Here is a 24082-nt window from a genome sequence, read left to right as displayed (position 1 = left end):
AACAAATGTTTTTTCAACTCAAATTCAATAGTGAGAGTAGAATTGAAATCTCTTATTTCTTACCCACAGTTCTGTTGCAAAGATAATGTCGAACACTGATATTGCCCAACTGGCTTGGTATCACCTGATTCACCTGAAGGCATACTTCTGTGTCTTCACCTTTGATGTCAATTTCACCATTAACGCCAAAGATTTTAAAAACCACAACAGACATCTATCAACAAGTTAAGATACAACTGCGATTATAAATTAAATTTTTTAAAATTACAACTTTCAATTATTAGTGTGCAAATAAAAACAATGCAACAAGCTTACATTCAAATATTACAAAAGGAAACTTGTATCAATGCAATTCAATCAAACATTTTGGAATTGAAGCTCCTTATTCACCCACTTTTTCCCACTCACCAGAGAGGTACTCAGAGACCCAAAGAACAGTTATTTTTCTCTTCTTATTTCCTCACCTTCCACCCTATAATAAACTAGTTGATGCACAATGAAAAGCAGATGCTATTCCCCCCTGCAACCCATCAATACTGATTCGGAAATAACCAGAAGGGTCACAACAACATGAGATGGTTCCCCCATGACAATGAATACGTTGCCTTAGTCATACCTATAGTACCGTAAGCATGTGCCTTATATTAAGCATGTGAGTAGCTGACACCATTCAAATGCTGAATCAAAGCCCGAGAGAGGAACGCTAGTTAGAGTCCCAAACGCTGACACTGCACAGCAATGCACTGTGCTTCTAGTGTGCCCTTTCCTCTTATTTTATTAAATTTTAATACCTTATTGTCAGGCAACAAATATAATCAACAGCTTCAAAACTTCAAGTCTTGGTGCCACTTTTTGAAATATTTACTAATTATTTTTATTATTACAGGCCAAGTTTTCTAAGGAGCCTCAACTCATCTTCTACAAATAGAAAACTACAAGTTAAAATGGAATTTGCACACACTTAATTTGCACACACAGATTCTGTTTTCACACATTCTTTATTATTTACATGCACAAATGTAGAGATTATTATTGAAAACTGACCCCAAAGGATACTTACTCCTAAGTGTATATATCTAATCATTTGTTAAGTAAGGTTTTCTTTAAAAAGGTAATTTATAAGTGTTTTTTAAAAACTCAGCAAATGTAGAGTTATACGCTGAATGTCTCCATAGGGAGCGTAGGAGGGAAGTCTGCACAAAACTGATTTCAAAAGTATGTTTTTCTTTTTTTAGGTGCCCTGTACCCTCAGATTACTATGCTGAATTATGCTAATAAGTTACTATGCAAGAAACTCAGATAACCACAGTGATGAGCATGTTATAAATGGACAGCTAAATAGAAAGAGGAGATGCAACCACCATGGAACTCTATTAGTGCATGGAGATTGCCTTGGGAGGGGAGATGGTTAGAAAAGTGGCTTTTTTTTTTTAAAACTACAGGGCATGGTGACACAAAGATTACAGTAAATATGTTCTACACTTTGGGTTATATATATATATATTATTAACAAAAATTCACAAAACCATGCCATATATAAAAAAAGAAAAAAGCCACTTAACTGACCTTTCAAGAGGACATCTCCATACTCCGGGTCTCCAAAGTGGTATAATGCCACTAGTATAGTACATACTGAGCATTACTTGGAACAGAAGTAGTTAATCTTCAACTTCAAAGACCCTAAAAGAAGATAAATCTAAAATCAATTATGTGTTTAAATTCACTCTTACTTGTTATTGGAGCATTCAGACTATAAATCTACATAGCTAATGAATTTTTAAAACTATTTTCAAGTCACCTTTAAAAGAAAAAACAATTATTTCAGCAACACTTTAATGTCAGTTACTGTTTAAGTTACTAAACCTGCTCCTTTAATGAATTTCAGTAACATTACCATTTCTTCATTAGTCTCCTGGGCACTCTCTGAAGCTGCACTGATGGCATCTGGAGATGACCCACCATAATTGTCAACTCCTGTAACTTCATCTTGCACACTTTCTGCTGGCCTTTGGTAATTCATGCCTGTGATAGCTTCCATATGCATATCATCAGAAAAATATGAAAGGTCAATATAATATAATCTGAATTGTTCATGCATTAATATTAAGATACTATGTATAATCTTAATATTTATATATTTTATAAAAGTTTTTATTTGGATAATTATTAATAAACAAAACTAAAATAAATTAGTCAAATAATAGGCATATTGATTTTTGTCATGTTACTAAGTTCATGTGGCAAACAGATTGTTAGCAATGGCAACACAAAAGGAAATTTATTTGTCTATATTCTTATTGATCTATCTATCTATACACACACCTAATCTCTCTCACACAAAATATTCTCTTTGAGTGAAATCCACTCCATCTACACAGGTTTCAGAGTAGCAGCCGTGTTAGTCTGTATCCGCAAAAAGAAAAGGAGTACTTGAGGCACCTTAGAGACTAACAAATTTATTTGAGCATAGCTTTTGTGAAAGCTTATGCTCAAATAAATTTGTTAGTCTCTAAGGTGGCACAAGTACTCCTTTCCATCTACACAGAGTCCAAGTATTCAGACTGTATGATGGTGGAGCAATTAGTGAGATGAAATCCACCCCTTCAACCCATGCAGCCATGGTGTGGAGTCCTTGCTATTCCAGCCTGTAGGGTGGAATAGCACCCATAGCTCTTCCATGTCTTTTACACTGGGTACTGGATCCACATGAACATGTGACCCCTTTCCTGTCTAACGCAGCCAATTCATTGTGGCTTCTATGCCAGTATAAATGGGCTAGGATAGAGATCTTTCACAGTGCAGAGGGGATGTACAAGCACCCTATGTGGCAATTTCACACACTTTTAGAGAAATTAGAAGGGCCCTGCTCTTGTCTTCCACAATGGAAGTGAATTTCACCCTGTGAGAAGTTTGTTGAAGTCCTCCAAAAGTTACTGATCTGCCGAATATGTACAGATACATTTTCAAAGCCTTCAGTGTAAGTGACTACAGTTCTTCTGTTTATAGAAATACTCAGTCAGGCTATATTATTTTCTTTTGTTAAAGCTTTATTTTATTAAGAACATATGGGCTGAGAATACTTTTCTATTCAGATGTAAGATAGGAGTACAGAGGAAACTGACTTTTTTAGAGTCTTGCTACTGTACGTATTACTTTTTAACTAAATTATTTCATCGGCCTTCTCTTAGAAGCTCATCATAATTTACATAACCCCACAGTACTACAGATTATCTAAAACTAACAGATATTCAACATCAGGCCAAATTTATCCCTCAGATACCCACAAATGGCTCCCACTGAAATAATCAGAAGTTGGACATACAGCTGATAGCAGAATCCAGCCAATAAATACGAACTGCACCATGAGGAGAGAGTCAAATCTGTCTGTCTGGTTACTAGCATTGCTGGTGTTAATGCCAAAGAAAACCACTTACCCATCCCCACATTTTTAAAACCAAAAATCTTGATACACGTTTGCGATAGTAAAACAACACCATAATTTAGAGTCCAATCCTGCAAACATATACTGCTGGCCTATAGTCCACTAACAGGAGTAGTTCCAAGGAATTCCTGGTCCTACAACAGCACTATAATTTGGTTCCCTCCTCCAAAAAAAAAAAAATATCCCACACCCACCACCCTGGAAAGAGGTAATAACTGAGTCAATTGTCAGTTTATTTTTAAATGATATCTTTCATCTAAGTAGGAAAATATTTTGTGCCACCAACTGGTGTAGTAAATAGAACTGCTTGAGTAAACCAAACAGGATTTAGCCCACTATATCCTGTTAGCACACTATTAGATAATACTTTCATGTATTGTATGTAATTATTTTGTTAAATTTGTTTACCTTTCTCCATAAAGCTTTGGCTGTCACTTCCATCACTCTCTAGCAAATGTTCTTCTAACATCATACTATCAATAGAAATGGTATCCAAAGAGACTTGTGATGGACTTCTCTTCATGTTCTTATAAGAAACAGAGAATGCAGGGAGGTTGGACTGGCAGCGTTCCTTAGGCTTTCCACTTTTTAATATAAAGATATTAGGAAATTATTACTTAAAATGAAAGGAATTCTAGAAAAGAAAATCAAAATCCTCCAACACAGGAACAAAATGAAAGAAACATTGGTATGCAATATAAAATAATTCTGTAATCCTTAGGGGGAAAAAATAGAGGTAAACAAAGTAGAGCATTCATTCACCGCAGTCTGTAAATTACATTGTAGACATGTGTCAATTATTTTGACTTTTCACAACTATTTATTCAAGAATATGAAAATACAGTATTCTGTAAACAAATGTTTAGTTAACAGAATGTTCAATTTTTAACCCTAATTTATTGCGGGATTCCGCTGTCACTGCATATCTACAGAATTTATTAATGCTTAAAACGATATCTGTTTTGAACTACTAAATTCTCAGTTCTTTGGCACACGGCCCATCAGGGAAAGCCAATGGCAGGCCAGGATGGTTTGTTTACCTGCAGCATCCGCAGGTTCAGCCGATGGCAGCTCCCACTGGCCGCAGTTCGCCGCTCCAGGCCAGTGTGGGCTGCGGGAAGTGGTGACCAGCACATCCCTCGGCCCACGCCGCTTCCCGCAGCCCCCTTTGGCCTGGAGTGGCGAACTGTGGACAGTGGGAGCTGCCATTGGCAGAACCGCCAGCTGCCGCTTCCTGCAGCTCCCATTGGCCTGGAGCGGCAAACCGTGGCCAGTGGGAGCTGCAATCGACCGAACCTGCGGACGCTGCTGATAAAGAGACTGTCCTGACCCGCCAGCAGCTTTCCCTGGTGGACTATGTGCCAAAGGCTGCCTATAGAGAGGCGGTGTGGCTCCCTGCCACCTCAGAGAGGGACGAGCCCATCCGCGTGCCGGAGTGGGCAGAGCTAGACCCTCAGAGGTCACTGGAGTGCCAGACGCCAGGGAGGCCAGATGCCTCCAGCCTAGCCTGTGACTGGGAAGCCGCAGCAGCCCAAGGACTGGCCTGACCTGCCCTGCGCCCACTACCCGGGGGAGTTGCCAGGCCTGCCCTGCACCCGCTACCCGGAGGACCTATGGTGATGGACGCCCCAGAGGACACCACCTGGACCCAGGTACCACAATAGGGGGAATCAGGAAGTAGCCCGGGGGCAGCCAGCCCTAGTCTGGCTGTAGCACTGCCAGAGCCCATGACAGTGTGTTGCGGCCAGGATCCCCACTGACACAGCAGCAGGTCTTCTGCCACAGCTAGGGCCCTGGGCTGGGATGCAGTGGAGTGGGAGGGCCTGCGTCCCCCCTGCCACCCCGTCTCCCCCTCTTCCAGGTCCTTTGGGGGCCTGGGCTTATTGCTATAGTTTGCTACCGCTCAGCCCCTGTTTGAGGGCCTGAGCACCTGACTCACTGTTGCCCCGCCCTGAGGGCTTACGGTGCTTATTTCAGTTGCCGCAAGGGCCGCCGAGGGAGACTCCCGCAGCCGGACTAATTTCCCCAAACATCAACTGTGTGTAGTGAGCTGATGTGGCTCCCCGCCGCCCCAAAGAAGGCTGAGCCCTCTTTACATGGCCAATCCCTGATCTATGGCAATTATTAATTTTATTTGACTTGCACTATCAACTAACTTTTCCTGGGACATAAAGAGTGACCTCACTAATGAAAATATAAAATCTTTTATACCTTAATGTAGACTGGGTTGCAAGCATTCTAACTGTAGACACTTTTTCTTTGTTGAGTTCAAGCTCTTCAGATTGTAAGGCTGTTTCTGGTTCTAAGTCTGTCACTTTAACAGGAGAGCCTTCAGTTCCATTTTTCTGATCAGTTAACTTATTTGAAAAAATATTTTTGTCATTCTCTTTATCAATGAATAACTCAACAGAATCTTCTCTGTTATTTAAAACATTCACCAAATCCCTAGAATACAAGCTACTTTTGTCACTTAGCGCCACACAAACTTCTTCTGAATCACTCCTACTAAAAAGTCCACTACAGTCATCTTCATGTGTTTTCCCCAAACACGTATCCGATGTATCATCTGAAAACGATATTCCCTTCTGAAAATCCGTATCACTATCTGATTTTAAAAGAAGGGGGTCCATCAAAATGACTTTGTTAACCTCAGTGCTCACGGACTCAGTTACATAATTAATATCCACACTATCAGTCTGTGTTATATCATTAGTTATTAGTTTACTCTCTGATACAAGAGTTTCCTCATTTTCCAAAGGTGAAAGATCTTCTGCCATGAGACTTTCTTCTTCCAAAACTGGAGACTTGCAGGGTTTTGCTTGAGCCACTGGATGGAGCAACAGAGCTATTTCTGCACTTTCAAGTAAGATCCCAATGCAGACATCTGTTTGCTGTGCAGGTTTGCCTGTCACTGCTTCGACATCTTTCCTTAGGTTTTCGAGGAGCAATACAAGGGAGTCATGGAGCAACAATAAGAAATGGAACTGGTAATGATTGATTTGCATGCTCACATGTTTTTGAATATGAATAAGGACATGTACATCTGCATCAGAGGAAGAACTTGCAGACAGAACTCCTGAAGTGCTGTCTGAAGGATGAAGCTTTTGAATGCCATTGGTCAAGGGCTCTGTCTCAGTGCTATAATATTCCCTCAAAAGTTTTTTGCGCTGAAGTCTATTAGCTAGGTCACTAGAGTCACTTCTTGGAATGTTAAAAGGTGTTTGATCATAAGAAAAGAGTTCCTTTTGTGACTGTGCAAATCTCATTGGCTGGCAAACCCAAAGGGAGAGTGGGAATGAATCCACAAAGCTTATTGGTCGGCCTTTCCCACTTTTCATTCCTTCATAATCTATCCAAAATTGGGAAAAATGCAAAGCCCAGACATCAGTGGCAGCAGATGTTTTTAGTGCATATTTATTTAGCTTTGGGGTGATATAACCTTTATAAACGTCATGCATCTTAGTATCTTGTTCATGAGCATGTCTCTGGAAGATTGGGTGTAGAAGATTAAAATTGTCATGAGATTTGGGAAAGTTGGTGAAAGTTCTACTGAAAAATTCACAGTCTTTGAAGTTCTGGAACAAGGCTTCCAGGTCAGAGTGTCTACAGTTTGGCGAGTGCCTTGTGTTTGTAGCAATCATTTCAGAACTCTGAATAGAAATTGCACGTGGCTGATCTTTATGGATTTCAGGTTTCTTTTCCGAGGGAATGATAAACTGCAATAGAAAAATATATTCATCTAGTTACAAAGTAGATTATAAAGGTACACACCATTTTAAAGAAAACAATAGTTATGTGAGGTAAAATAAATGAATGACACGAAAGTTTTGTAGGATATCATGTACACTAATACAGAACAGAAGAGGCCAGGCTCCTGGTTCTGCTTTTCATCTGGGTTCCCCACATTTTGACCAAGGCCACTACACGCAAACCTGTTCATAAGAAAGTTGCCATGAATCTCAATGTCCATGCGATGTCCATGACAGGGCCTCTGGCTTTTAGTTTTTGAAATATGCAGGATGGTTACATTGGGATGAAGTTTCTCATGCTTTAGGTCAGCTCAGAAGTGATTTTGTAGATAGTTTAGTGAAAAATCTGTTCAATTGTTTTAAAGTTAACTGAACATGAAATCTTAACTCTCCTTCCACATGGATACAAAAGGAACTTTCGTAACATGATTGCTCAGTATCGTGAAATGATTAAAATCTCAGCCTTAATGTTGCATTAACAATTTTTTTTGCTATTATAGAAGTAAATTTATTAGAACTCTTAAAACCTTGAAGTATTCCAGTGTGCTAGAATAATCTCAAATTGAACATCTTTACCCTCCAAGTGTTAAAAAGAAAATAATATTTTAGACCCTGATCTTGCATGAGGATCTGCTAACACAGATTCCTGACACCACACATAATCCCAGTGGGATCAATGGGACACTACCCAGGTACAGTAAAAACTTTGTTATCCAGCCTGTTGGGGTAAGGGGGGGGTGCCAGTAAGTGAAAAATTCTGGTTAACTAAGGGGGAAGGAGTTTGGGTGCGGGAGGGGGCTCGAGGTGCCAGATCCGGGCGGCGCTCACCTTGGGCGGCTCCCCGCAAGCAGCGACATGTCCCCTAGGCCAGGGGTTCTCAACCTTTTTCTTTCTGAGGCCCCCCAATATGCTATAAAAACTCCACGGTCCACCTGTGCCACAATAACTGGTTTTCTTCATATAAAAGCCAGGGCCGGCATTACGGATAGCAAGCAGGGCAATTGCCTGGGGCCCCATGCCACAGGGACCTCCACAAAGCTACACTGCTCAGGCTTTGGCTTCAGCCTTGGGTGGTGGGGCTCAGGGCCCTGGACTTCAGCCCCATGCAGTGGGGCTTCAGCTTTCAGCCCTGGGCCCCAGGAAGTCTAATGCTGGCTCTGCTTGGTGGTCCCCCTGAAACCTGCTTGCGGCCCCCCAGGGGGCCCCGGACCCCTGGTTGAGAGCCACTGCCCTTGGCGGAGGCGTGGCTAGGCAGCTGTGTACGCTGCCTCCAACCTGAGCACTGGCTCCTCAGATCCCATTGGCCGGGAACCGCAGCCAATGAGAGCTGCGGTGGTGGTGCCTACAGGCGGAGTCAGCGTGGAGAGTCACTCAGCCACGCTTCTGCCTAGGAGCAGCAGGGACATGTTGCCACTTGCGGGGAGCCGCCCGAGGTGAGCGCTGCACAGATCGGGCACCCCGCACCCCAACCCGCTGCCGCAAGCCCCCTCCCACAACCAAACTCCCTCCCAGAGCCAGTGCCCTGCACCCCCTCCTGCACTCCGAACCCCTCATGGCTGTTCCTCTGCCTAGGAGCAGTAGGGACATGTCACCGCTTCCAGGGAGCCACGTGGAGGCAGATAGGGAACCTGCTAGCCCGGCGCCACCCAGATTATAAATCAAACTTTCAATGAAGATCAGAAATGCTTGTTTATAGAGCTTTCCGGCTGGTAAATGCCAGATAATACAGCTTTTACTGTATACGGATCTTCATGGCTGAATCCATTTGCAATGTTAGGGCTTATGCAATCATCCATTTGAGCACATAAGTAACTTTGTCCTATTATCTTAAATGGAATTACTTATGTGAGTAAAGTTACACATGTAATTAACTGGATGCTGGGTTAGATCCCAAATTTGTAAGTAAGTATTCATTACACCACAAGTATATTTTCATAATCAGTATTTGTGTAACTTACAATATCTATTATGACATATACATATAAAATGCATATTTAGGAAGTTTCATTTAAAGCATCACACTTTCATACTAAGAGCTTGTCTACATGGTGGGGTTATGTGCTTTACAGGAGTGTGATTTCTAAAGTGCACTAAGGTGTGGCACATTAATTGGCCCGGGTAGACCCTGCTAGTGTGCACTAAAGGTTCCCTTGTGCAATTTAATGTAATACTGTTTGAAACAGCAGTATGTTAAAGCGCATTAGCAGGGTCTACACAGACCAATTCAAGTGCAACTCATTAGCATGCTTTAGAAATCACACCGTGGTAAAGCGCATTACCTCCCGATTCGGATAAGCCTTGCAATATCTGTAAAAATGGCAGTTATGGATTCTGTTTTCCCTTTTCTTTGAGTTTTCCTTTCCATTCACAGGGATAAGCTTATTATACAGTGCCATTTATGACAATTTAATTGCATTTTGAAATCTTGTTTGTTTTTCAGCTGAAAGCCAACTAAAATGAATTTCAAAAGCACACAGTCAAACTGATAACTGATCAGATCTTTATATCTCAGGAGTTTATCTCTCTAGTACAAGAATTTCATAAGGCCTCTACAGCTTCATGATGTGGAGGGGAGTTCAGTCTGTAGTATATTACTACAAAAAAGGAAGAATTCTCACTGTGCATAATAAAACTGCTTAACCCGCACTCTCCCCTCGAGATCCACAATGCTAAAGGATCACCGCCAAATAGCTGCAGTTCTACAAAGAGCAGGAAAAAGGAATGATCAGATAGGTGTCAAGACCGCACTCTTATAACATAGACACCCCTCAAAAAGCTGTAGATCTCACAACTAAAAAATTATGGCAAGTAACTACTGTTCTCTGCATATTAGAGGTACAACTGCGCACACAGAGATCTGAACTATAAATATGTGATCCAGGCATACTTTCCACTCTCAGCAAAGCCAGGATGGCCTGTTGCCAATGAGACTTTTAGCCAAACCCACTGACTACTCTGCATTGAGGGGCTATGTCCAGAAGAGACGATGATCTGCTACATCATGTCCTCTGTTCTGCCTCACGCATCTTTCCTTAGACCTTCATACTCTGTAAGCATATTTTCCTTTTTTCATTACTTGGCTAATAACTCTTTTCAGAGATAAAGAGAATGTATTTTTCTCCAAAAAATCCCCAAATACTCCTTCCATACAGTACCTTTAACATAAGTCCATCCACTCTAACATCAACATGCTCATCAGATTTTGAATTGTCATTTAATTTATACATGGCCATGAACTGATTGAGACTTTGTTTTACATCCAACGCAAACTGATTTAGCCAAAGAATACTTCTTTCATCCAGAGTGAACTGCAGAGCATTCAGTTGCACATAAAGATTCGGACATGGAACTAAGGAAGAGACAAAACAAAATTAGAGCAAACAACAATATTTATTTTAGCTTAATAATGCAGGGCCATATCATCTCCTCTACTTGCTGCCATGGAAGAAATGGAAAACCCACTCCTTTGACCACGGGAAAGGGAGATTGAAGGAGCCTAAGCGTATCACTCCCAACTCTCTCTGATGTCCCAATCACTGCATGTAAAAACTTAAATTAAACTAGAATAAAAAGGAGGTGGGCACCACAGTTGAAGGAAAATGGCAGGACCAAAGAAGATCCTCTGTCCCGAGCATCATCCCCAGGAAGCCTGCTGGGATTTCCTTACACGAGAGAATGCTGAACCCTGTCACATGTTACTAAAATAACTCTAGCAGACCTTTTGTTACATCTTTGGTAGGTCTGCAATAGCTTGATTTCTTTTGAACAGCAGAGGAGTGCAAATGTTCAAAAAATGTATATATAGTAGAATCAGTATTTTATTTCCTGGTAAAAATGTCACGTTTTTGTACTTAAAATATAGTATTTACAAAAATCAATGCTTTAAATGTGTTGCTAGGAGGAAACATCAGTAAAATGGTGAAGTATTATGTTCACAAAAGTAATTTCACAATTAATTCAGTGCAAAAAGCTTTTCACCATTTTTGAATGTCAAACTTGAATCAATATTTCCATTAGATCTCAAGCTACCATTAGGCTTCGCAAAAGGGAAAATAATGCAAGAGATTTATTTTTCAGAACAAAAACCTTACTAGGATAGTCTTTTCCATCTGGATAGTAGTATTCAGTGAATTCAATATGAATAGCTGACATTTCTGGTGGAAGATAAAGTGACTTTTTATTGCAAGAAATCAGAGTTTTAGGGGAAGAACGACATTGGTCTGCTGTAGAGACCTGCAAAAGACAAATGTTCAGTTTTTTCAATATGTAACTATTTTTGTTAGTCATTAAAAATGCTTGATTCCGCCAGTGGTACAAGGGATAGTGCTACCTCACAGATGGGATCTGCAACACACTGAGCACTGGCATGGTAACCCCACTGATGTAGAACCCCAATTGCACCCATCGCAGACAGCAATGCATACATGACTATCATGTAGTAGAGGCAGTTGGCATGCACTCATCTCCAAGGGAATACACAGAGGACAGAAGGGGCATGGTGATGGATGGAGTCAGGGCCTGGCACTATAGTCCCTGTGCATGTGTGTATGGGAAGCAGCAGGCGCATGCAGCAGACAAGGGGATATCCACACAGACAAGAATCAGGCAAGGACCTGCAGCTTCACCAAGAACACCATGGACCAAAATACAGGCAGGTCTGCCAGAGAAGGGGTTTGCCTGAAAGATGGTCAACTCATGGTGTTCCCAGCTCAGCCAGCTGGAGAGGTGACTACAGACAAAATTCCCCTCTCTCTGCACTATTCTGGAGCCATGTGCACTGCAGCTTGTGTGCCATCTCTCCAGGGGCAGGCTTTGGATCACATGCTGCTCTGCAGGGTGCTCAGTACGCTAATGCAGGGTTCTTTGGGCTCAGTGACACCCTGAGATCCACATCGCAGCAGAATCAAGCCCTAGTAGAACAACATCTCTCCACTTGTGCTTTCAACAACATAAATGTTACACAAACTTTACATTAATTGCCTCCAAAGTAAATTATGCAACAATAGAAAAGTGTTACTTTTGGTACATAATTTATCTGGCTCTTCTGATCGCTTAAGATTTCTTTGAGTGTGGATTAATTTAAGAAATGTCTGCCAAACCAAAAATGCTTGCATCCAGTGCTTTTGTATGTCAGCTTCCTACCTTCAAAATAGCTGAAGTTTTGAATATACAATCCTGGTTGGTTTCTTTTTTATTAATTTTGCATAAGTATAGTTGGAAATTATACTCAAGTAAAATTGTATAAACCTCTCTCACCCACTTAAAATATCTTAAATTTCATACGTCTGTATTAATACCTATAATCATTATAAATAATATGATGGCAAAATATAATTTCACAAATACAAAACTTAACTTTCACAAATACATCAACTTAAAATAAGTAGCTTCCTAGCTGTCCTACAAAAACTGTGAAGTAATAATAGAGAGAGGGCAAAAGGAGAGAGTAAAGCAACTGAAAAGAAGCAAATTAAATTTAAAACTTCTATCAAACTAAGAAACAAACATTTCATATAATAATTATGCCATTACTGAAGTGTATAAAAAAATTTCAAATCCAAATGTGAGATTCTGGTAGCAACCACCACTCTAACAGGGAGACTAGGGCAGGCACAGCACCAAAGGCCTGGGAAGGGGCAAGGTTAGGGTGGCTGGAAGATGCATTGACGGCGCACACATCTCAGGCATCCTCTGCTGGCAGGGTTACTATGGGACTTCAGCTGAAATGTAAAGCTGCCTTTCCAAGCAGAGCACCGCCCCAATATCATTGCCATTGTCGCCTGGAGATAAGTACTCCTCTGGTGCAGCTGCCCCCTTGCTATGCCTGTGAGAGTGAATCTGGACCTGAGAGAGTAATTAAAACAACAGCAAATAACAAAAAGAATGAATGTCAAAAAGTCCATTAAAAAATATCATTGGAAGTAAAATATTAATAATGCTATGTTAAATCAGTTTAAACATGACACTGAAATAAATAAATTCAGCATATATTTAAACAGGGAATATGAACCCCTAAAAATGAGAAATCTAAAACTACATGCTAAACCAGTAAATCCCTGGAGTACTCCACATGACACAATGAAAGGGTAAGATTCTAAACTACAGCATCTACAGGTGATGTCATTATACGACAGCGATCCCTCACAGATCCAAAGTCTTACTCTCATTAAATCAATGACAAAAATTCCATTGATATTAATTTTTTAATATCAAACAAGAGCAAGCCATAAAAGTCTAGTCCAATAAGCGATACAGTCAATGGAAAGAGTCCTATTGACATCAATGGACTTTGGATCAGGCCCATAAAAATTATGCTAATATATCAGAGGTAAAGCAGTTAAGGGACAAAGCGACCCCAAATTCACCAACTAGGGGGAAAAAAACATACCTGGTATATATTGAAATCTGCAACTCTAACAACAACAGGACTGGACATGAGTTTATCCTTTGGTTGTTGGGGAGATACAGAAGCAGCCCTAGAAGTTCCTTTAGGTATCTGTTGGTCCTTGCCTGTAGGAAATAAGAATGGCAAAGTCATTTAAAAGAACAACCTCATTTAGGATACACTGCTGCCTCCAGTGAATATTAAATGTAAGCAATAAAATTTGTGAATAGAGACGAAGTACCTGTTTGTATGTTTGGAGGAGAACCATGAGGTGGGGATTTAGTAGGAGAATCTATATTATGATCCTTCACAGCCTGCTTAAGCAATTCAACATTGCTTTTGAACTCATCTAATAATTCTTGGGCCCATCCACTTCTGGTTTTGGTGGCATCACTATAATGCATCCAGTGACTGCAGTTGTCTCCTATAAGAGAGAAACATATGTGGCCCAAAACTAATACAAAAATTTCCATTTGAAATATATTTCTAACGATTGAAAAATTTTTTTTTAACTTTTCAGATTTTCTTCAAAATGTAATCGCACTAAATCTTGTGACTATTCAGTAATGTAAATGGCAAGTAATAGCACTGACAAACTCCTCACAGACCTCAAGAATATAATTGCTCCCTGGCTTGAGCAGTTAGGCAATATTCAGGGCCTTGCTAGATTGTATCCATTAAGAGAAGAGATTGATAATATGAGTAAGGAATTTTTTTAGTGCCATCTACAAAGAATGTACTCAAAGTGCTGTTTCCTTGATCACAGTAGAAAGCAGTTTCCTTGATCACAATTTCCAGCTAAGTTCCCTCTAATCTGTGCGGCCGCCCAAAAGGCTATCAAGTGCCGCACACTTCAGGTGTCCTCGCCGCGCTGCTCCTGTCCTCTTCTCCTAGGAGCCTCCTGTGCTGGGGGGGGGGGGGGGGGGATTATGATGTGCTGAAGTCAGGGTGTCCCCCTCCCCTGTACCCCATCTCCACAGAGCGGCAGGGGGGATATGACAGGGCTCAGGATGTAGGGAGCTTGCTGGCAGCTGTTGCTGTGTCTGAACAAACAGGCTTCAGACTGCTGAGTGCCGATCTACTTAAAAAGGCAGCATACTTAAAGGGGCAGCGTGTGTCTCTCTCAGTGACACACACAAAAGAAGTGTGTCCCTCTCTCTCTCTCTCTCTCACACACACAGTCTTTCACACTCACCTCCCAACACATACTTGTATTATTGCTGTATTATTGTAGTATTGTATTGTATTGTAGTATTATTATAATAGTATTGTATTGCTTGTATTATTGTAGTATTGTTGTTACTTGATACTTCTTTCAAAGTATCTTGATTTAGTTTTTTGACTGGTTTATGCATTTCATAATTTTTATTGCTCTCTTTTATTTTTCTCTTACGAAATAATTGTTATTTCTCTCTTAATTTAATTCTTTGAGTAGTGAGTTCTACAATGCCTAACTGGTTGGAGTAATTATTCCTATGGTAACTTTTTAAAATACATATTATATCTAGGTTTTTTGTTTCTTCTGGTGGCACACATCTACACATTACCTCGATATGGTGCACATTCCACACATGGATGGAAAAAAATTAGAGGGAACACTGATTTCCAGCCTGCCTTTCCAGCAATTCCTGTGCCCCAAGGAGCACTGTCACTGCTCCCTCTCAGCGACATGTTCACAACTGCTCCTCTTGTTGTCAGTTTACCCTCTCGTGGCTTTTTCTGGTCCTTTTCTACCACTGACACACAACTGCAACCAACCAATTGCCCCAACTTCTGGCTTAGCTTCTGCTCAGGCCTTGCCATATTGGTCAATGTCTTGGCTTCTACTGTTCCAGCTGTCACTACACAAAGGGGCATTTAATTCCTCTTTCATCTAGCCTGAACGAATGATACTTACTGTACCCATTTAACCAGGTCTGTGACTGATGGCAGCCATTAACACCTTCCAACACAACAATATCAATTCTTATCCAGCAACTTATATTAAAACAGAAATTTAGGGTAACTGTAGCTCAGACAGAATTTCTCAATTTCTTCTCCTCCAAGACAAACAATAGAAATACACTGCTTGCCTTGGTCATGTAAGAAGGTCCACTATATCAAATTGTAGCTAATCCCAAATTTAAAGGTATCTTTTGGCCAAAATTTAGTAATGGACACTAAAGAAAAAAATGATCTTTTAATGTTTAGATTTCTGGAAAAATCTATTAGCCAAAAATGATTGGCAACAAATCCTAGTCTGGAATTTACTACTAGCAATTCAAGCTTCAATTTTGGTGCCAATCAATCAATTCTTCCATGACTTAATATGACGGCTGCATGGCAAGCTCATTGCATTTCCATAGTAGCACACTAACAAAAGTAAGTGCACTAAAGAAATTCTGCGGAATCTCTGTACCACACTTGTAGAATCAAGTGCGGAATCAACAACAAAAAAAAGTTTGGGAACTGCTCGTCTAGTAGATTGTACCTTGCTCTCCCTTAAATTTCAAATTAATACATTCAAATCCTGAGGTCCTCTTTCTTCACATGAAATGGTTTACAATGTTCCAACACAACTGTATTTATGTCCAAAGTATTTTGTTAACTAAAGAGTTATGCTTGAAATAGCTAGTGTATAAAATCTTGGTTCAGTTCTCAGTATTTTTATTCCACATGTAATGGATATGAATGTACTGAACTGACCTTAAAAGTATATATTTCAAATACTTGTATGTAGAAATATTATTGCCCACGTCTTCTGTACATTTGACTAATTTTTATCTTTAAAACCAAAATACAATTAATAAATATACTAATAAATATTAATTCACATACCTGCTTTGTGAAAAGGGTAGTAGTCCACAGTTAAATGGCTAAAGGAAATCTGCATAGCTCCTCCTGTAATACTTCTGTTTGATTCTGTAAAAGAAAGCAATATTTAGCAATGTAGATGCCTGACCTACATCAGTAAATTTTCACTTTTTCATTACAGTGAATCACCACGGTGAAAAGTATTGGATCAAAAAGTGAGGTATCACAAAAATAACTTTGCATTAGTGTATCCTGGCCTAAATGGCCAGGATGGGCTCCCAATGCCTAAGATAAGGCCCATAAATTTGTAACTGGTAAATCTGGTGCTACTATCAAGGCAATACTTTTGAAAAATCCTGGTTCTTTAATTACTATTAATCTCTTCTATGTCCATTAAATATAAAGCAGCCTGCTATACAATAGAAAAAAATGACCTTGTGGCTGTTTGAATGTACATTTGTATATAAAAGTTTTATTCTGGTCATTTAAGAGAGACTATACAAACATTAATAGACTTCTCAATCTCTCTTCTAATTTACAATAAGTTTGAGGATATTAAAACAATTTTGGAAAAGGAAATTTTTGTTACCTTTTTCTTTAGAGTGAATATCATCACAAATATGCAGGTCCAAATGAGAAATTACTAAGTGATGAGAAGTTTCCTTAACATCAAAATCACTGAACAGTTTTACAATTGCATCATTTTGATCAGGTGCTGCTGAAGCCTGGTGTGCTTTCACTTGCTGAGGGGTTGGTACAGGGGTGGAACTCTGAAAAAATTAAGTCACATAACTTTAGAGAAACTTTTCCTTAAAGCATGAACTTCAAACATTTTAACACTGAAATGTAAAAACAATTCTAGGGGGAGATTTTCACAGGCACAAGTAGCAGTTAGGTTCCCAACTCCCTCTGAAAGTCAATGGGAGATAGATGCCCAACTGTTATATGTGCCTTGGAAAATCTCACCCCTAATTACTGCACTTCCTGCAAGTACTCAACGCCGGCAACTTCATTTAATCAGCCTTCATAGTAACATCTTTTCATGTCTTTTTTCTTATCACGTCTACCACTTATCAGTGCTACTTATGCTTGAGAGCTTGCTCCCTTGAGCAAGTACATCTACTACTACTTGATTTTGCAGTCACATCTGATCGGCCAAATCTTACTCTGTTTGGGAAGGTCCCCCAGCTCAGCAGGATTTCTGCTATATGATGTTGAGAGAGGGTGATAAATGATTTATACAGCTGGTGTACAGAGAGTGTTCCCCAACTCATCCCTGTGCCAGCCTGCTACATTTCCGTGCAGTAAGGTTGCATGGAAGAGTGTGAAAGTGGATTTGTCAGTATGCAGATTCACTGGTCATTATTATTCACTGAGGGACACTCTGAGTACTTCAACCTCAGACCACAGTAGTGGTGTTAGGGAAGTATCTGTGCTTCTTCATGGACAGCAAAAGGAGGAAAAAAGATTCCAAAGCCCAGCTAGCCTGTCTTGCTATGTATTTTAGAGGATGTGGAGGTTTTCAGCATAATACGATATTCTATTTGTGACATCATTATCACTTCCACGGTAACAGATTATGATATCAAATATAGACTTATGATTTCACTCCAAGTTCAAACAAGAGAGGCTAGGTTGTTAGAGGAAAAGCTTGTATTAAAACATAATTTTTCAGTAACACTAAAGGGAAATACCAGTGTGTACCAGTACTTCTAAATTTTGTGTAAGTATCCTCCCTCTCGCTCAAAATTTGCTCTAGTGTGTAAGTCTCTCTTTAAACATATTTTGGAATTCAAAAGCAGAAAATGGTTCCCATTGTAAATGCAACACTATACACCACATTTAGTCAACTGTTGAAATAAATACAGATGTTTAAATATTCCATATATATGATTTAATAAATAGAATTTACTTCCTTGTCATGATACTCAGAATTGACCGATCTTACGATAACTTTTAGTATGATTTAAGATGCAAAATCTGACCCTCTTGATCAAAAATGAATAACCTAAGAGCTCTCCAAAATAAATTAAACCAACTAATTGTTTATTATGCTGTTTTAGAGTACCTGTATTTACTAAAAACTTTACTATGACAACCAATTAGCTTACCTGTGTGGGTTCAGAAGCCAAACTTTTTCTTTGTTCAGTTGATTTCTCTATTGCTTCACTAAGAGATTTGGCATATTGTACCATAGCTTTCAACTGGGAATCAGTTAAAACCCATAGCAAATCATCTAGTATTAGAACCAGTTTTGATGCCACTACATTGCAATCCTTTAACTGTTAAATAAATGAAAATGAATTTTAAAAATTTAAATGGGAATATTGCATTTGATGTAAGAAATGGGTATTTGAAAAGAAATAAGTTAAAATGCAAAGGACGTGGTACACAAGAAATGTGACACTTTTTCCATAAGATTACATTAATATTTCTTTTTAAGTGTGATTTGCCTACTAAGTAAAAATGACTGTAAAATAGTATTATGAAGTTCTATGTTTGTCTCTCAAGGATTTTCATATCAAATGTGCTCAATTTACAAATAAAAAGATGCTGTTTTCTAAGTGCTAACCCTGCAAACTCAACCTAAACCCTGAGAAGTAAAGCTGAATTCTTTCCTCATTACACATCATCACAAATAAAGGCAATACAGGCCAAATTAGACCATTAGCTAAACCTATATAACCCCATGGTCTTCACATTTTGCCTGCTCTATTTCTTGTCCGTTGCATAGGTCTAACTACTGTAATCACAACTTGGTAAACTATTCTATTTATGATGATGCTTCCTCAGAAAATAAAATGAAATATCTTAAATTTACAGAGTGCCACATTTTATGTAGTCCAAGTGCAGAATCTCTGTTGTGTGCTTATCTATACAAAGTGCTTTGTAAAAATAAATGTCAAATACAAAAACAAATGAAAGAATTTATAAATATATCACAGATTCACAAGTTTTCAAATTTACCCTTCTTTTAAGTGTAACCCTGATTTTTGACTGGTTTGTAATCAGTCGAACTGGAGCACTCATGATTTCATGCTGAGAACTCTGGATTGCATCCGCTTCTATTCTGATCATTTGCCAGTTGATCTCTTTAAAAGTTAATACCTAAAACAAAACAAAGCCTGTTAATTTAATATGCCAATTTATTTGCCATTAAGAATAAGCAAGTTTTATGGAGTTTTAGTAGCAGCAGAAAAGGCATGTTCCATTTGCATACTCCAACTAAAACTGTTGGTAATTAAAGCTCTGACCCTTCAACTGACTCTGCACCGGTACTCCCTTGCACCCACCAACACAGTCACTTCTAAGATCAGGGATTTTTTTATATTTTTCATAGTGAATTTAATTATAAAGTCTGTTAATTCACTTCGATTGCATTTAGTTTTTTTTAAAAGGTCTTATGCTGGTTTCTTCTGTGGATTGGACTCCTCAAATAGCCTCAAAATGTTCAATTCTAGTGCTGTTGGTTAGTTCGGGGAAGCGGAGAGGTTTGATGGCAGACTTTTTTTTAATTAAAGAGAATTACTACAAACATTATGGATCCCACTGAGCGTATAACTCTGAGTTGATGAGGGATACAACAGGCAAGGAGTCAGCTGAAGATGCAGAAAACTAATCCTACCTTCTTTAAGACCACATAGAGCAAATGGAATAGACAGGCATTTTCATTGCTTAAATACAAGTAATTTTGTTCAGCAAAATTCCCCATAAGCATAAGGGATTTAAATGTAAAAGTGCTGTTGTCATACTGAGAGACTTAGGAATGACACATTCAAAACCTATTCAGGGTTATGAACCTCTTAATCCTAGACTAAAAATTAGGTAGTCTACAAACTAGGATTATAAAATAGTGTACATGTGTATATACACAACAAAAGCCATGTACTAAAGAATTCCTCAGCTCAACATACATTTTAAGCAAACAACGTGGATTTCAAAAATCCACAGTTATAGATACAAACTCTAATTAACAGGTCATTAATTTACATATAATCTACAAGAGGTACACTGGGTTAAGAGTAAAAAGGGGGAGTTAAGATTTGTCTGGATGACTAATTTTGATCTTCTCAGATAACATTTGTTGGGTTTTTAAGATCATTACTATGTTCACTTTGGGTTTCTGCCCTTACGTAAATGATAGACATCAGTCACTTTAACTCTGGCTGAAAGTTTTTTGGCTGGGAGTAACCAATTCTAAATAAAACAATAAGGTCAAAGTTCAAAATATGAAGTCCACCTGACTTATAACCAAACATATGTTAGAGAAAATCATTTTTCAATATAAACGTGCTACTCTTAGTCTAACTTTGAGCTCAATTGCACATTATTATTTTGCGTACTGGGCAGAAAACAAAAGAAGGGTATCCATTAATCTAGTACTTTTATAATTTTTAAAAATTAAAATACCTTGCTACTTGCACTATGGAATGGTTTAATTTGACTATTAAGAGTACAGTATACTAGTAAATTCCAACAAAGAAATAACTTGGTTAGAAATGAGTTAAGGTTGCTTAAGGAGAACATTCACCCACGCAAATCCTTAAAAGCAAGGAAATGTCCAAGTAAGAGATCTTTCTTTAGTACACCCCCACATCTCATATTCACTACCTTCACTGACAGATTCCACTCTTCTATAAACAACCCTCCAGGCTGCTCTAGTTTACAATTGTTGCCCACAGCCCTGGGGGCAACTGGGAACAGCTGAAACTAGCTGGAGTGCACAAGTCCTCCAGACACACCCAGGGCACATTCCTTTGATTGTTTAAAATCATAAAGTCACAATTTAATTACCTTCCTTACTATAAAGTTGACAAAAGCAAATAGCAAAAAGTATTCTTTACCTCTCCATGCTGAGATTCTTGTATTCGAGTAAATCTTAGATCACCATGTTCCCAGGTTGCATTTACACTATATATTCTCAACTGGGAAAGTTCAAATGAAGCATTAAAAGCTTTCGCTCCAATCCGGATTATAATGGAGTTCACAGAAACAGAAATTCCTTCTACCACTTTTTCAGCAAAGCCATATTCACTGGAAAGTGAAATGCCAAGATTTAAATTACAGATCTAATGTTAGTGCATAAAGTGATACTTATTAAGCAATAAGACATGAAACACACCATACCATACAAACTTGTAGTGCACCCCATCCCATTCATAAATTTTCATTAAATATATTTAACTGAAAAATTTGTAATAAAGTATAATCTCTATTGTATGTTCCTAATTTAAAATTAACGACTAAACAATTTTTCATGCAGTTGAACTTCAATCAAGCGTAACACATGCAAGTTTCCATTTTAAATGTTACAGTAGTCTTCAGCATTATTCACCAACCTAGCATCTACTTATGTATATTTAAGGAAAAATTAATGTCAAATGAATTAACATTATTAATAACACCACAATAGCATATTAGCCTTGCTAATATTTATCTGTACAACAAAGCTTATTAAAGCTATAATTACTTTTAAATTTTATGCCTTTTTGTGTGAGGTGAGGATGGGAAGGCATAATATAGGCAAACTGTGCTTTAAAAAAAATAAAATAAAATAAAAAGATATCCAAAAATGGTTAAGTGCATATACTCAAGCAGCTGAATTTCAAGATTAAAGGGACATTTTGGTTAAAACTTGTTTTTAAAGGAAATTTTCTTATTTGTGTTATGAATAATGCCTTGCATTACTAAAAGTTAAAGAATTTTAAAAATCCAATTTACTTTTCACCATTTTTCCTTTTAAATACAAAAGCTTTCAGTCAGCTTAGACAGTTGAAGTAGTTTGCAGCCTTTTATTCTTTTACAGTGCTCTAAATAGTAAATAGAACCTATAAGGGTTATTAATGTAGGTCCCAGCCCTGCAACCAGACTGATGCAGGCAAATCCTGTGTCAAGGTGAGCCAGCTCTCTAAGGATATGTCTAATGCTTCTGGGAGCGAGCCTCCCAACCCAGGTCCACAGACTTGTGTTAGCACCCTAAGGTGAGTTCCGTTCAAACAAGTCTGCCAACCCAGGCTGGGAGGCCCACTCTTAGGTGCAGTGTAGCCATACCCTAAAGGGGTTGACATAAGCAGATCCAATTAAATGACTGGGACCACAATTATACCTATATATACAGTAAAAGCTTTGTTATCCAGCATGTTGGGAGAATGGGGGGTGCCAGTAAGTAAAACATTCTGGTTAACTAAGAGGGATGGAGTCGGGTGTGGGAGGGGGCTCAGGGCTGGGGTAAGGGAGGGGGTGTGGGCTCTGGGAGGGAGTTTGGGTGTAGGAGGGGGCTCAGAGTGCCAGATCCGTGCAGTGGTCACGTGGGGCAGCTCCCCGCAAGTGGCGACATGTCCCTGCTGCTCCTAAGTGGAGCTGCAGCTAGGAGGCTCTGCATCCTGCCTCCGCCCCTGCAGCTCTCATTGCCCGCAGTTCCCAACCAATGGGAGCTGTGGAGCTTGCCACTTGGGTCATCAAAAGCCACTGCAATAGCTTGAATGAAGCCACAAATTGTCCCTGGAGTGGAGATGCCCGAGCCAGGGCCTCCCCAGTAAGAAAGCTGATAACCCCACTCAGTCATGGTCAGTAGTGTAGGACTACAGGCATAGCAGAAATAGGAACTGACACTGATTTAGGAACCCACAAAATTTGTTGCAATCATCTTTAAACTTGTCATGCAGGGGAACGGTCAAGTGGGGAGCAGAGGTAAGAGCTGAAGGCTCCAAGGCTTGAGCTGCAGGACTGCATTCTATGCCTGAAGGGCAGCAACTTGGGCTTGCAATGTCTATAGGGCTCCCACTATCTCCACCATACAGATATTGACCTTTGAAGAATCCACACACATTGTATAAGACAGGGGTGGGCAAACTACGGCCCGGGGGCCACATACAGCCCTTCAGACATTTTAATCCGGCCCTTGAGATCCTGCCGGGGCGCAAGCTTGCCCCACTCTGGCTCTCCAGTTGGGGAGCGGGGTCGGGGGCTTGCCCCGCTCCGCACATACTGTGGCTCCGTGCAGCTCCCAGAAGCAGTGGCATGTCCCCGCTCCAGCTCCTACATGTAGGGGCAGCCAAGGGGCTCGGCACACTGCCCCCGCCCCAAGCGTGGCCCTGGCAGCTCCCATTGGCTGGGAACCACGGCCAATGGAAGTTGCAGGGGTGGCACCTGCGGACGGGGCAGCATGCAGAGCTGCCTAGCTGCGCTTCCACGTAGGAGCTGGAGGGGAGACATGCCGCTGCTTCTGGGAGCTGCTTGAGGTAAGCACCACCCGGAGCCTGCACCCCAACCCCCATCCCACGCCCCACCCCCCTGCCCCAGCCCTGACCCCCCTCCTGCCCTCCAAACCCCTTCGTCCCAGCCTGGAGCACCCTCTTGCACCCCAAACCCTTATACCCAGCCCCACCCCAGAGCCTGCACCCCAAGCCACAGCCCTCATCCCCCCCCCGCACCCCAACCCCCTGCCCCAGCTCAGACCCCCACTCACACATTAAACTCCTCATTTCTGCACCCACCTCAAAGCCCACACCCCCAGCCGGAGCCCTCACCCCCTCCTGCACCCCAACCCCCAATTTCATGAGCATTCATGGCCAGCCATACAATTTCCATACCCACATGTGGCCCTCAGGCCAAAAAGTTTGCCCACCCCTGGTATAAACTCTAGTTCTCTTATTGTATGTGTTGGGGCTGCGCAAACCGTCAGTAACCAGGACATGGGTGGTCATGCCTAGT

The 24082-nt window shown here is 40.2% G+C and overlaps 1 protein-coding gene across 6 annotated transcripts in view; it reads right to left on the bottom strand.

Moving 5' to 3' along the window:
• BLTP3B (bridge-like lipid transfer protein family member 3B) overlaps positions 1-24082 on the bottom strand; it is an 81832-nt gene that overhangs the window by 13212 nt on the left and 44538 nt on the right. For 4 of the 6 annotated variants that reach the window (XR_012156694.1, XR_012156695.1, XM_073327420.2 and 1 more), the window contains 13 exons: positions 21214-21403; positions 19337-19477; positions 18481-18651; positions 16959-17139; positions 16394-16477; positions 13818-14000; positions 13580-13701; positions 11283-11424; positions 10347-10540; positions 5654-7158; positions 3851-4026; positions 1895-2031; positions 64-214 (listed from right to left, as the gene is read on the bottom strand). Coding sequence is in view for 4 of the 6 variants with exons in the window: in XM_073327420.2 (XP_073183521.1) it covers positions 64-214; positions 1895-2031; positions 3851-4026; positions 5654-7158; positions 10347-10540; positions 11283-11424; positions 13580-13701; positions 13818-14000; positions 16394-16477; positions 16959-17139; positions 18481-18651; positions 19337-19477; positions 21214-21403 (3377 nt within the window). In the remaining 2 variants the exon portion in view is untranslated. The remainder of the gene's footprint in view (positions 1-63; positions 215-1894; positions 2032-3850; positions 4027-5653; positions 7159-10346; positions 10541-11282; positions 11425-13579; positions 13702-13817; positions 14001-16393; positions 16478-16958; positions 17140-18480; positions 18652-19336; positions 19478-21213; positions 21404-24082) is intronic. The other 2 variants (XM_073327423.1, XM_073327422.2) reach the window with 2 other exon arrangements.

This window comes from Lepidochelys kempii, chromosome 1 (assembly GCF_965140285.1).
Source record: "Lepidochelys kempii isolate rLepKem1 chromosome 1, rLepKem1.hap1, whole genome shotgun sequence".
Taxonomy (NCBI): domain Eukaryota; kingdom Metazoa; phylum Chordata; order Testudines; family Cheloniidae; genus Lepidochelys; species Lepidochelys kempii.
This window is presented reverse-complemented; position numbering and strand designations above follow the sequence as displayed.